The sequence below is a fragment of the Chenopodium quinoa genome, unplaced genomic scaffold (genome assembly GCF_001683475.1).
Source record: "Chenopodium quinoa cultivar QQ74 unplaced genomic scaffold, ASM168347v1, whole genome shotgun sequence".
Lineage (NCBI taxonomy): Eukaryota > Viridiplantae > Streptophyta > Magnoliopsida > Caryophyllales > Amaranthaceae > Chenopodium > Chenopodium quinoa.
The window spans coordinates 7,510,790-7,525,784 of NW_018743292.1; the positions used below are offsets into that span (position 1 = coordinate 7,510,790).

General features: G+C 36.8%; 1 protein-coding gene across 1 annotated transcript; it reads right to left on the minus strand.

Moving 5' to 3' along the window:
* Positions 1–829: 829 nt before the first annotated feature.
* On the minus strand, positions 830–12,887 carry LOC110735891 (pentatricopeptide repeat-containing protein At3g22470, mitochondrial-like). Its single transcript, XM_021916069.1, has 4 exons — positions 10,530–12,887; positions 9,748–9,844; positions 2,457–2,481; positions 830–2,134 (listed from the first exon to the last, which is right to left on the minus strand). Exons 1-4 carry the CDS (start codon positions 12,127–12,129, stop codon positions 830–832), a joined length of 3,027 nt encoding a protein of 1,008 aa, XP_021771761.1. The 5' UTR covers positions 12,130–12,887.
* Between the last annotated feature and the right edge of the window lie 2,108 nt (positions 12,888–14,995).

The window sequence follows — 14,995 nt, forward strand, 5'->3', positions numbered from 1 at the left end:
TCTTCATCTTGATTAACTCAATAACACATAAAAAGAGTTACGGGTACTAATCCAGTTGAAAACTGATTGAAATTTAATACCAAAAAATCCATTAGTCCACGATCAAATACTCCTTATAGTTATAATATGGTAAAACCAGTTTAGTTCAGCAAGTTCCTAGTGCCCCCCCCCCCCCCCCCAAAGAAGCAAAATCTTCAATGACACTGAAATCACAATGGGTAGTTATTCTGCAGAAAGCTGAAACACACCCAAGGAAATTCAATCAACACATCGCAAGTGAATGGATTAAAACTAACTACGAGTAGATCCTTGTGCGCAATAATTTCATTGTATATTACGGAATTAACCTACTTGTAAAATAGTAAAATTATACCCTTAGCAAAGTTGACACGACTGGTGTTATTGACCTTAAATGCCCTGTTCTTGAACCTAGTACCTGCCATGGTTGTATCATGGCTTAGTAAGTAAGATATAGCTAAACTTGAGCCCTGGCTCCAATAATTAATATCCAAAGGCTAATAAGAAAACAAATGCAACTCACTGACAGATAGCAAGTAAACACACGCAGGATATATACAATAGATCAATCCACATTTGCTTCTATGAGCAACATTCAAGTAAAAGCAAGCCCAAAACGAAGTAAATACAAATGTTACAAATCACAGATAATAAGGTTTTTTCCAACAATCATCAATCAAGTTGAACATTAAATATATGACTTACCAATTTGCAATTTTCACTCACGATGTCTATTTTTACATCTCTTTCACAGCTGATCATCTATGCTTAACTCAACGCTCCTTCCACCTCCGCTTTAACCATCGCTCACTCAGTTCTCAAAAAACTTTTTCAGCAAATCCTTGTCTGCATCACCAATATTAGGATCAGTGAGTAAGCTCACCAATGATGATATAGTGTGATTATCAGCAGCAAACTCTTTGTTTCTCATTAAGCTGACAAGCTCTAAACCTCTCTTAGCATCCTTTCCATCTATAAATCCTCTAATAATTGTATTGAAGATGCATTCATTTGGAAAGCATTTATTGTCCTCCATATTCTTCAATAATTCATCGGCTTTTGCTAGCAACCCTTCTTTACAAAACCCTTTTATCATTATGGTGTAAGCACGCACATCATGCAGCCCTTTAGCTGTGAGAAAGGAGAAGATGTCCATCGCTTCTCTAAGGCGATTAGCTTCACAGAAACCATCCATTAGGATACTGTATGTAATAATATTAGGGACCATTCCAGTGCTCTCCATTTCCTTCACTGTTGCAACTGCCTTATCTATTTGTGCATTCCTACACATGCCGTCAAGGAATGAATTCCAAGTTATTACATTTGGCTTTAGTCCATGAGCTTCCATTTCCTTGAAAAACTGGTGTGCAAGCTTGAGCTGATTGTCTTTGCACAAAGCATCTATAAGAGTGTTGTACGTAATAAAATGCATCTCTTGGAGCAGACCAAGAGCTTTGTCAATCTTTTTAGCCTTGCAATAGCCATTGATTAAGCTGTTGTAAGTAACTACATCAGGTTTGCAACCATTTTCAACCATCAAATCCATAAGCTTTTCTGCCTCATCCATCTCACCACGTAAACAATATCCATCTAATAGAGCACTGTAAGTGATGATATTCGGAACAAATCCTCTCTCAGTCATGTGAACAAAAATGTCCCGTGCTTCACCAACCTTGCCATCTTTACAATACATATCAATCAACATGTTGTAGGTCTCAATGCTAAGAGTTATGTTGTTCCTAAACATCTCAGTGAGCATTTCTCGAGCCTCCTTCAGTTGTCCCAAAGTGCACATACCTCGAATTAAGGTAGTATAGGTGACAACATTAGGGGAGATTCCCTTGACTTTCAACTCCTTGAAAAGGCGGAGAGCCTGAGGTAATAACTGGTCTTTACAGAGACTATCAATGATGGTGCTATAAATGACAACATTAGGCATAAAATGGCCATAAGACTCCATATTTCTAAGGAGTTTGAGAGCACCGGCATTATCCCCGGACCTACAGAGACCTTTGAACATGGAGGGACTAACTATAATCCGCAATTTCACGAATTTGCAAGACAAATCTTCCAAAGTTGTATCCCTGCACACATGAAAAACAAACAAAAAACAATACTAAACATCCCACCATTAGGAAACTGACTAAACCTTACATGGAGGGACCAACTATAATCACCATACTGTTGGTGATCTTTATTGGCTAAAAACATGAAATTAAAGAAGAATTTGGGGCTTACCATTGATAAAAATTGATGGTAGTCCCTAAATTTTACTATGGTGGCTAGGTTTGAAGATAGAGAACAGAGAAAATTTTAGGGTTTTACAATATTTATTTTTTGTTAAGTATTAATTTTATGTTAAAAAAAATAAATAAAAAATAATAATAATAATAATAATAATTGGGCAAACATTATTTTTTGAACAACATTGGGCAAACATTATACTTATGTATTGAATTTGTCCTGCAAAATCCATGTCCATTAAGAGTCATGTCCAATAAATACGGAGTATCTTTTAACCTTGAACGAAACCATATACCTATTAGGCTATCTTGTCTAATAACCATAATGGAGTCTTAAGATTGCATCTATTTTCCCATCAAAAAAACAAAAAAAAATTGCATTTATTTTACAGCATATCTGAAGATTATATTCTATATACTCTGTACTATGTATATTACTCGCATATAGCGTTTGATAAATGTGAATAGGAGTTTGAGGACAAGATGGTTGAAATTGGGTCAAGATTTATGATTGAAAATTCAATTAAAAATTGATAATCCCTTACTTGGTTTGTGATGGAAATTAACTAAGAATAGATGTCAAAGAAAAAATAGCACTCTTACGGTATGTTCTCTTCACCTGATTAGACCTGAACTTATTAAACTTATTAATACTTATCTGAATTTATTAAATCTGATTGTAACTTGTTAGAAATGATTGAACATGATGGAACTTATTAGATCTGCTTGATGGAAAAGAGATATCAAAATATAGCACCCTTACTAATATTGTATCCTTAATATTAATGACAAATTAGCCTTTTCTATTTATTTTAATTTTCATCTCTATTAATACCAATTAGGTAATACAACCATGGAAATAGATCATTTTATTCTCAATCCCATCTATAATTTCCCCTTTCCACAAATTAAACATCTCATCCCTTCAATTCCCAACTCCAAGCCTCACTTCTCATACTATCTCCTTCCTAAAAGTTCGACTCACTTACTATTCATCTGGTCAAAATAAAAAAACTTTGACCACATATTATGATTTATACTATCTCTGTTCCACAAATATTGCAACAAAGATGAAATTACGCATCCCAAAGCACATTTTATATGTTAAATATCCATAATTATGTAAGAGTAAAATTATAAAAAGTGATATTATGAAAGTATTTTACAAGACGAATCTAACAACACCCCACAAGACTATATTTACTTTACGTATATGTGGTCAAACAAGCGTAATAAATAGTGCAAAAGTTCAGTTGTTGCAATATTACTAGAACGGAGGAAGTAAAATAGAAATAAATTAGTATGAGGGGTCTTATTAGATTCCCCTTATTATAAAATTTTGAACTATCAACTTCTTATAATTTTCACTTATACATAGCCGTAAATATCTATGGTCAAAGATGTTCATTGGAGACCGCGCAAATGCAAAGTGAGTCGAACTTTCAGGAACGAAGGGAGTACATCAAACTCCCCCGCAATATTTAAGCCTTTTGAAATTTGCGCTATTTACCCCGCTATTTGTTGGTGGGTTATTACGACATAAAGCTCTATATTTTTTTTAAAATCATTTATCTTATTTATTTAAAATTAAAAAAAATAATAATAAGAAAAATTTGTTACAAAGGACCTTTTAGAAAGGACCATTTAAAAAAAAGGAGGGATCAAAAATGGATTTTTTTTTTTTTTTTTTTTTTTGTGAGAAGGGACCTGTGCTCGGAAACCACCTTAATTAGCCCCACCCCTTTCACAGCAGCCACCTCTTTCCTCCAACCCCATTGCCTCCCTCTTCCCCCTCTCCTTTCACGACAACCTTACCAGCCCCAGCCACCCTTCTCCCCTTCCATTGCCGGCACTGACCCCGACACCCCAGCCCCCACCCCTTTCACGCCAGCCCACTCCTCCCCTTTCCCCACCCCCACTCCCTTTCCTCCACCCTGATTAATGTAAAAATCTTCAAGCGATTTCCTCCACCCTAACCTTAGATTTTAGGGATGAGAGAATCGAGCAAAGAGAGGAGATGAAATCAAATTTCTGAATGACTTAATGAGTTTAGGGTATGGAACTGGATAAATTTGTGAAGAAATTGGGTTCGATCGAGTAAATTCAGAAATTTCAGAAGCAAATTGGATGTGTGCAAAATTTGCAAAAACGAAGATCGATCTTTGCGCAAAAGTAGAGAAATGAGAGGAGGAAAGAGAGGGAAAGAAGGTGGGGAAAGTGGGGAGAGTCGCCAGCTTGGGGAAGCTTGGGAGCCGAAGTCGGCGCCGACAGCGGAGGGGAAAGGGGGTGGTGGTGCTGTAGGGAAGGCTACCTTGAAAAGGGGAGGGGGTTTCGGGGAAGAGGAAGGGATGGCTGCCAAGAAAGGAGTTGGGCTAGGGTGGTCAGCGCTGGAGTTTTCGGGAAGAGGAAGGGATGGCTGCCAGGTGATAACTTGCTATTTTATGCGGTTTTAGGGCGTGTTTGAACCTAGTTTACCTGAACAAATTTGTGTTTTGGTTCACTTTTACCCTATTATTATGCAATTTTTGTGTATCCTATGCTTCACGGGTTGTTAGTGTTTTTGTTGAGATTTTAGGTCCAAAGACGACCAAATGAAGCCCATGGTTACCAAACCGAGGTTAGAAGCAAGGAAATGATGGAAAGAATCCAAGTACAAGAGCATCGTAGAAGAAAACACGAAGAAAAGGGCCCAGAAGACCCTGCACGGCCGTGCAGGAGTGCAGACCTGAAGCCATCTTTCTGCCAAGGCCTGCACGGACGTGCCAAATATTGCACGTCCGTGCAGATGATGCAGCACGGACGTGCTTCCGTGATTATGAGGCAGCACGGACGTGCCAAATATTGCACGTCCGTGCAGATGATGCAGCACGGACGTGCCAAAGGTGCACGCCCGTGCTGCAGCAGGTCGTCTTAAACTGAGTTTCTGCCTTGGTCTGCACGGACGTGCCAACTTCAGCACGTCCGTGCAGACCTACAGTTTACCCGTTTCTTGTTTTCACCGTCCTCTTATTTTAGGGGGTAATATAAATAGCCCCTTTGGACCATTTTAGGGGGGTTCCCAATTTTTTCAGATTTTCATACTCCTCTTAGTTTGAAACACAAAAATCCTCAAATTAGCATAGATTTTAGTTCTTGTTTTGAAGGTTTTCAATCCAATCATTGTAGAAGACAAGTTCCACCATTGTTAGTCAATTATTGAAGCTTCTAGTAATTTTTCTTACTCTTTCTTTCTCTCTTCTATCTTTAATTCTTGCTTTTTATTAATTGTTTGGTTGTTCTTTGCATGTTTAATTGTTAGATTCTACTTAATTCTTAGTTTTAATTTGTTCATGAATTCCTTGAAATCTTTAATTGCTTTAACTTCCATGGATTGTGAGTAGTCTAATTTCTAGGGTTTGGGTGAACCCTCAATGTAATCACCAACACTTGTTGCATGTACTAATTTGTTAATTGTGGGGTGTTAATTAGTTGAGTTTAAGAGGTTTCATTGTTAATTCTTGTAATTGGCCATTGCTTGAATTATTTATCTAGCTTCCTCAACGAAGGATCGAGAGATGAACTTGAGGAAGCTCCCTTATGCTTGATTGACTTGATTTGCCATGAGAATAGGAATTTCTAGTCAAGGGAATTACCATGTTATCGTGAGGATGTTTTAACACTTGTTTCTTGCCCATAATCACGAGAGTAGGTTATGGTTTTGATGTCAAGTAATCCCTCTAGCTTGAGAGAGTAGTTGGGTGCATTGGATAACTTCCCCTAATTTATCCCCTAAATCACCATTTCTATGCATGCTACTTGTGGTCCGTGATGAAGTTGAGTGGTGTAACCCATGCCCTAGGCCTTCTTAATATTGTTAATCACCTCTTAGAATTAGTTGATTTGAATTAGAATAGTGTGACGTAATACCAACTTAAAACCCCCGACTTAATCTAGCTTGTTTAAACAGTTACATTTGGTGGTTGATTCAACGCCTCTCATGGGTTCGACCCTTTCTTGCCCTTGCTACTAGTTGAGTAGGATCGAGTTAGGTCTTATTTCTTGATAGGTTGACGACGTCCTATCACCAGGTTGGTGGGTCAAATCCCACTTTCCGGGTAAAGGTCCCTCCTCACAAAAAAAAAACAAAAAAACTCATTTTTGGTCCCTCATTGCCACCTTTTTTTTTATAAGGTCGTCCTTCAAAATAGTGGACATATAAGGTTCTTTGTGACAAATTTTCAAAAAAATAATCCTTTATCTTGTTTTTTTTAAAGCATAAAAACAAGGAGAAAATGTTTTTGAAGAATTTTTTTTGTTGCGAACTCGACACATGTATTGTAGCATATAATTATGATGATTATTTTAGCATATAACTAGTTTTTGCCCACGTGTAATGCACGAATTCATAATAATTTTGATTTTTAAATAATGATTGTCAATTAAAATGAAGTTACTTTAAATGAAATGACTTATATAACATCTTTTATTTTTTGAAATTTTAATTTATTTAATGTCTACCCTTAAAACTTTTGTGTTAGGTATATAATTTGTTTTTATTACAATAATTTCATATTTTGAATTTTAATGTTTACCCTTAAAACTCTTGTGTTAGGTATATAATTTGTTTTATTAAAATAATTTCATATTTTGAATTTTAATGTTTACCCTTAAAACTCTCGTGTTAGATATATAATACATTTTTTTTTTATTAAAATAATTTCATATTTTGAATTTTTTAAAAAATACCATATGTAGCATTTTAGAGGGAAATTTTTTTATAAAATTATGCTAAGTATCCTACTCAGCAATTACTTTAATATATAGTATAGACGCTTTTTAATAATTCAAATTAAAGAGTCGCCAAATCAATAATTTTTTTTTCCTTGTGTGCGTCAAATCCCAAAAGTTAGGCCTGATTTTTTATTTATTTTTTTTTTTTATTTTTTATTTTTTTGTATAAAATCCCCCATCCTAAACTTCTTCCTCAATTTCTCAGTTCAAGCTATTTGTTTGTGGTGATGGATACTTTTTGAGGTGATAACACGTGTATTTTAAGGATATTTTTGAGAATTACTATTTCCTCTGTTTTTTTTTTTTTTTAATTATTGCACCACTTGTCTTTTATGGAAGTTTCACAAATATTGCACCATATCCATTTAAGGAAACAAAATATCTCTGTTCACACTGTAAATACCTAATATATCCTTACTTTTAACACATGATTCTTTAGTTTATTTTTACATCATATGGTTAATTTTGTACTTCTATCCCTCTCTCTCTCTCTCTTCCTTTTTTCCACAATCAAAAAAATTGTGCCCAACATATAAGGTGCGATAAAAAAAATGGTGGACGTATAATATATTAGTATAGATATAGATAGATTTGTTGGTTAAATTTAACAAATTAGTGAATTAAATCAAACCATTATACCACCCAACCGAAATACTTTATACTCGAATTAGGCCCTGTTCACTTCACCTTATTGTTGTACAGAAACTATTTTTACTAAATTGAAATTATTTTTGCTGAACTTAAATTATTTCTACTGAACTGAAATTAATTTTACTGAACTGAAATTATTTTTGCTGAAGTGAAATTATTTTTACTGATTTTCTATTATATTTCTTCTTTAAAGTTACTGATTTTTCCTGAACTTAAATTATTTTTATTGAACTGAAAATATTTTTATTAAACTGAACTTATTTTTACTGAACTGAAATTACTTTTACTGAATTGAAATTATTTTTGCTGAATATTATTTTTTTAAGGTGAAGGAAACAGGGCCTTAGTGGGTACCAAAAAAATAAAAATGATAGATACGATTTCGGGTTAAGAAAAAGTGCAATGAAAATTAAAAATAACCATTTACCCAAAATAAATTCTTAACGGGTAACCAAACTCAAATTTGCAGGCATTTTATCATTCTATTCCTTAATGACCCTGTGATGTACGGTTAAGTATTGTTTTGTTGGGGAATAGTTTTGCATAAGTTTGGTGATGTGATTCTAAGATTATATATAACCTACTAAGGGATGAAGTGTGAATGAGTGTATTCTATTTTTTGGTGACCGGCATGGTCATTATTTACACAATTTTTATATGTGGTTGACCACATCGTGTGGCCAGTCATTATCGGAGTTACTTCATTAATGTTATAGGGGTTACTTGGTCAGTATTACATGGGTTATTTCGTCATTATGTCATTATTATAAGGGTTACTCAGACAATATTATAGAATTACTCGGTCAGTATTACACGGGTTACTTAGTCAGTATTATAGAGGTTACTTTGTTTTTTTACAAGCGGCTACATGATGTGACCAGCCGCGCACAAGACACGTCGATTTATTTATTGAGTGTATTTTCTAATTATTGGATTTAGATACAAATTTGATTTGTAGTTGAATGATTATGAATATTTAATAAGGACCTAAAAGGTTCTTATTTGTAACAAGATATATGGCTTTGATTTTATTTGGTTTAAAGTACTTGTATTTTTTTTTTTTATATTATAATCTGCGACTAAATTTTGAAAAGTCTTTACGTTTTTAACGCATCTAAAACCTGTGACAGATAATTCTCGCTCCCTTGTTTTAATGCAATTAATTAGCTCTGGAAAATTGTGTTACACTTTGTAACTTACTCTACTATTACTCTACTAATTGGAAAAAAAAAATCTGTTTATTTTTGTACTTTACTCGCCATCATGATTGCATTACTTGCATGTTCTAACACTCGGGTTGAGGCCTATTATATGTTTATATAACATACTAGCTCTTTTTCGATTTCGTCCGTTTCCAAAAGCTCTTAACACTTTGGGTCATACATCTTTCAGCTGAACTCAAGGCCCTCTGAAGTCTGATTCACAATTCAGTAGAGGGTGGCCTAACTAATGAGTGATAATGTGCCTGGCACTTCTGCTTAACCTCTTATCTAGAGTCATACTTATAGTGAACCCTTTTCGGTAAATTAGATCTAGAGCACTTCTAAAAATAGGCAGAAATTTAATTTTTGACAAAGGTTTTCAGTACTGCCTTAGTAAGCTAGTACTCTTTAGTAAGTGATCCTTCGAACAAAGGAGAGATTATGGCCCTGAGCCATGCATATATTCTGCAGCTCCTGGTACCATCTCAAGCTTTAGATCACCCCCCCCCCCCCCAAAGCAACTAGATTCCAGCAACCACATACAAAGAAATTTAATTTAAAAAAAACAAAAAGAATCGTTAATTGCAATGACAATGTAAAACTTAATCCATAAACTTAAAAAAAAAAACAAAAAGGGATATAATGTAAAACTAAAGATGGACTTGGTGTTGTAATCTGCAATGACAATAAAGAATCGTTAATTGCAGTTGCTAGATTATCATGCTACAAATCCAGCTATGGCTCCTCAATTTGTGCTACAAATAGCAAGGAGATATCGTATATAACAATGCAAGTCTAGAGAAATGCTAGAATGATCCAAGCAACCAAAAGAATGAAAAGTCATAATATGAGTATATGACTACCTTGCTACATTTAGTTCCAACTTCTGAGACCAATTAACATCATCCATAATCAACAGCTTATGATAAACTGAAAACCATTCAGCTAATGTGCAAAAGCCTAGAAATAGAGTATCTTGATATTCACTTGATAATGCAAAGAACTGCTCTATAATTTAGCAAGTTCAGTCTTTGAATGATCTACAAATCTCTTAGGACAGAGTTAGCTAGGCATATCAACCAGGTCAAAAAAGTAGATTTGTATCATAAGACTTCACATTAGCTAAAAATCAATCACAGGCTGATTATTACAAGACTGAATAAAAGGTAATTTAAGCACACCATCTCATACAACTCTATTCAATCAATTGATTACTCACCATGATCAGGAGCTCGGGAAACTGCATCTCTTGTGCGAATTACTAATATCAGGAATTATAGCCTCAACACTTCTAGTTTCACCCTTAGTATGGAAGAAAGCATAACCACGGAAACCGAGGGTTGGCGGGAGGGGGGGGGGAGGGAAATGTGACTAGAAGAGACATGCCAAATGGGACTTCAAAAAGTATTAAAAGCTTGATGCAAAGATTACTTGAAAAAAAAAATGATACATGATATTGGTAAGCCTCCAAATGCAATACTCCACTAATATTACAGATAACCATAATCATAAGTCAAATTTCAACCTCAGCACTACACAATGCAAGTAATATTGTAACATCGTCATATCATATAAAACTATAGATAACCAGAGAAGCAGGATCTAAACATATTAAAATTATCAAAAGCCAAATACCTTACAATTCATATGTCAAAATACTTTCGAAGCAAAGCCTTGTCTGAATCGCTAACAGCATGGTCAGTTATGAAGCTAAGAAATAGAGAGGCCGTATGAGCATCCGCAGCAAACCCTTTAATTCTCATGGTACTGACTTGTTCCAATGCCTTGCTGACATCCTTGCCATAAAGATATCCTTTAATAATAGTGTTGTAGGTACACTCATCAGGTGAACACCTGTTGTCCTCCATTTCATTTACAAGTTTAGTAGCTTCATCAAGCAAACCCTCTTTGCAATATCCTTTTACAATAATATTATAACTGAATACATTGGGCTGTAAGCACTTCGCGGGCAGAGAAGTGAAAATATCCACCGCTTCTCTAAGGCGATTAGCATCACAAAAACCATCCATTAGGATACTGTATGTAATAATATTAGGGACCATTCCAGTACTCTCCATTTTCTTCATTGTTGTAATTGCCTCGTCAATTTGTCCATTCTTACACATGCCATCAAGCAATGAATTCCAAGTGATTATATTTGGCCTTAGTCCATGAGCTTCCATTTCCTTGATAAACTGGTGTGCAAACTTGAGCTGATTGACTTTGCACAAGGCATCTATAAGAGTGCTGTACGTGATAACATTAGGGGCTAATCCATTACAATGCATCTCTTGGAGCAGACCAAGAGCTCTGTTAATTCTTTTAGACTTGCAATAGCCATTGATTAAGCTGTTGCAAGTAATTACATCAGGTTTGCAACCATTTTCAACCATCAAATCCATAAGCTTTTCTGCCTCATCCATCTCACCACGTAAACAATATCCATCTAACAGAGCACTGTAAGTGATGATATTGGGAACAAATTCTCTCTCAGTCATGTGAATAAAAATGTCCCGTGCTTCACCAACCTTGCCATCTTTACAATACATATCAATCAACATGTTGTAGGTCTGAATGTCAGGAGTTATGTTGTTCCTTAACATCTCAGTCAGCATTTGTTGAGCCTCTTTCTGTTGTCCCAAAGTGCACATACCTCGAATTAAGGTAGTATAGGTGACAACATCAGGGGAAATTCCCTTGATTTTCATCTCCTTGAAAAGGAGGAGAGCCTGAGGTAATAACTGGTCTTTACAGAGACTATCAATGATGGTGCTATAAATGACAACATTAGGCATAAAATGGCCATAAGACTCCATATTTATAAGGAGTTTGAGAGCACCGGCATTATCACCGGACCTACAGAGACCTTTGAACATAGAACCATAAGTGACTAATGTGGGTTGGAGGCCAAGCTTGAGAATTTTATCCAACAAATGAACAGCTTTGTCCAACTGATTAGAGCGAATGAAGCCATTGATGAGAGTAGTAAAGGTGACAATATTAGGTTGAAAACCAAGTTTAATAATGTTGGCGAGAACAGAAAACCCGAAATCAACAAAGTTCAAACGACAGTAGCAATTAGCAAGGATGGTAAGGGAGTAATCATTTGGACGAAGACCTAAGAAAAGGAGCTGCCTATAAAGAGAAATGACAGTAGAGAAAGGGGGGTGGGGTTTAATCTTACACATGGATGAAAAAAGCATATTGAAATCGATAATACCAGGAAGTGGGCGAATCAATTTCATATGATCGAAAAGAGAAAGGGGGATTTAAACATCAGAAAACCCTAATTTGGATTGTTGTCTAACAAATTTCAGAAACAATTTGGGGTCATCCAAATCAAGTTGAACAGAATGAGAAGCGTCATATCGGGAAGAAAATAGAATAGATAGAAAGTAAAAAGGGGGTGAATTCAAAAGAGAGGAACTGAAATTGAAATTGAAAATGAAAAGAGGAGAGAGATGAAGAAGCTTACGTGAAGAAGATCCACCATTAGAATGGAAAAGAGGAGAAAGATGAAGATAACTTCTGAGCAAAATACCAGATTTGCTCCTCATGATGCCAAATCAACAGCCAAGGAGGAAGATCGCTGCTACTGCATACTGTGCTTGAACTATGAAGAGCATATAATTCTGGTGCTGGCAAGGTTGCCATCTTTATCTTGGGACTTTTGTTTTTTTTTTGATAAACTTTTATTTTGGGACATTGGTATAATGGTATTGTGTGAAAATATGAAATGAGTCAAATGACATGACTCATCACTTCTTTTTAAAAATTATAAATATTTTTAAATTTATACAGTAATAAAAGTAATAGGAATATCTCCATTAATAAAAACATAATCACTTGAGATCTTATTTGACTCATGTTAATAAATCAAATATTTATATGTTATAAATGTGTGCGTTTACAAACTTTATATATAAAAAAAAAAAAACTTTTTGGGATTAAGGTTTTGGTGGTGGTGTAAATGTTATATATTTTGTACTTTCCTAGGCATCATACAAATATACTCACAATTCTACCATTACACAGTATAAGAAGCTGCACATAACTAATTGTTATTAAAAATACCAAAAACAGTAATGCATATACTAGTAAACGCATTCAAAAGTGTATGAACAAACTAAACAAAGTACTTCTTCTATTGACAAGTAACTAGAATAGCAACGACTAGGGCTCATAATCTAGCAATTTGTCACGTGCTGACTAATCCCCCTAGTCTTCTGCACGCTAGCCTACTAACTTCCCTCCCTCGGATGCTAGTCAAGGCTTAACCCCGAAATGTTTCAAGCAAGAGTGTGCAACGAAAGTTAAGGAATGTTGAGAACACAAGAGGATATAAATATTTTGAATGCTTTGATAGCTTGAGAGAGAGTGTTTACAAGTATTTTTCTGAGGTGCCTCCAAATGAAGGCCAAGTCCCCTATTTATAGTGTTCTAAGCATGGCCTAGAACCTTCACTAACCTCCTCAAATGGAGGGTTCTAGATCTAATCCTTTCTAGAGTATTCTATATATTTCTTTAGTACATTCCCTCTATGTACAAGACTCTAGAATTATCTACACAACTCTAGAATTTACAGATGATTCAAGGATGTCCTAGGAGGTTCTAGAAGCTTCCGGATGCATCTCGAGTCTCCTTGAGTATTCTGGAACCTTCCGGACTTCTCCTTCAAAATCTAACACCACCATGGCGTTCATTGGGCCTAAATATGGTGGTCCCCCAAATTTGGGCTCAATCGGACTTCATTTGGGTCCCCAAATAGCCCATTATTGTGTTACTGTCACTTGGGTGTTTACTAGGGTGACAGCACTGGAGCAATATAAAGCTCTATAGGGGGAGGGTGTCTCTGGCCTAGCCAGTGCGCACCAAGGGCATTCCCCCTGGCCACGATTGTTGCCTCCCGTCCAATGGCCCTAGTGAGGGGTGGAATGTGTGGGTCGTGACATGCTCCCCCACCTAAGTCTTGACGCCCTCGTCAAGATCCCGACTCGAACGCCTCGATCTTGTCCGCAAATTGCCACAAATCTTCTTCTTTTTCCCACGAGCCCTCGCTGTCCGGGAGACCCTTCCAACGAACAAAGTATTCATTGTAGCTTGGCACACCTCGACGCCTTATGACTCTCTTTGCCTCGATGCTCTCGATGTCCCTTTCAAACGATGCTACCACGGCCGTAGGTGCCCGTTGTGATTTTCCCCTGGTCTGATCCTCTAGATCGGCATGGTAAGGCTTCAACATGCTAACATGGAACACCGGATGTATTTTCAGCTTGGGAGGTAGCTCAAGCTTATAGGAAACTTTCCCGACCCTCCTTATGATCGGGAATGGCCCTTCATACTTCCGCACTAGCCCCTTATGCACCTTGCGGAAGACTTTGAATTGGTGCGGCAAGAGCTTCACCATGACTAGGTCGCCTTCTTGAAACTCCAATGGGCGCCTGTTTTTGTCGGCCCACTTCTTCATCTTCTTAGCGGCCTTATTCAAGTAAGCCTTGGTGATGTCGAGCTGCTCGTGCCATCCCTTAGCTAATCTGTAGGCAGCGGGACTGCTACCCGTGTAGCCCGATACAACTGCTTGTGGAGTCAAGGGTTGTTGACCCATGACTATCTCAAAGGGGCTTTGCTGGGTTGCCTCGGACCGCTGCAGATTAAAGGAGAATTGGGCAATGTCTATGAGCTTTGCCCAATCTCGTTGATTGGCACTCACAAAATGCCTCAAATAGAGCTCCAACAAAGCGTTCACTCGCTCTGTCTGCCCATCCGTCTGCGGGTGGAAGCTTGTGGAGAAATGTAGACCGGACCCTAGCAACTTAAAAAGCTCCGTCCAAAATTTGGCGGTGAACCTTGGATCACGGTCGCTGACGATGCTCTTTGGCAAGCCCCAGTACTTGACCACATTCTTGAAGAATAACTTGGCGGCTTGCTCCCCTGTGCAATCCTTATGTGCCGGTATAAAAGTCCCATACTTGGAAAAGCGATCAACTACTACCATGATAGAGCCAAACCCCTCTGACTTGGGCAAGGCAGATATGAAATCCATTGAGACGCTTTCCCATGGCTTCTCTGGTATAGGCAAGGGCTCCAAGAGTCCTGCTGGCACACGTTGCT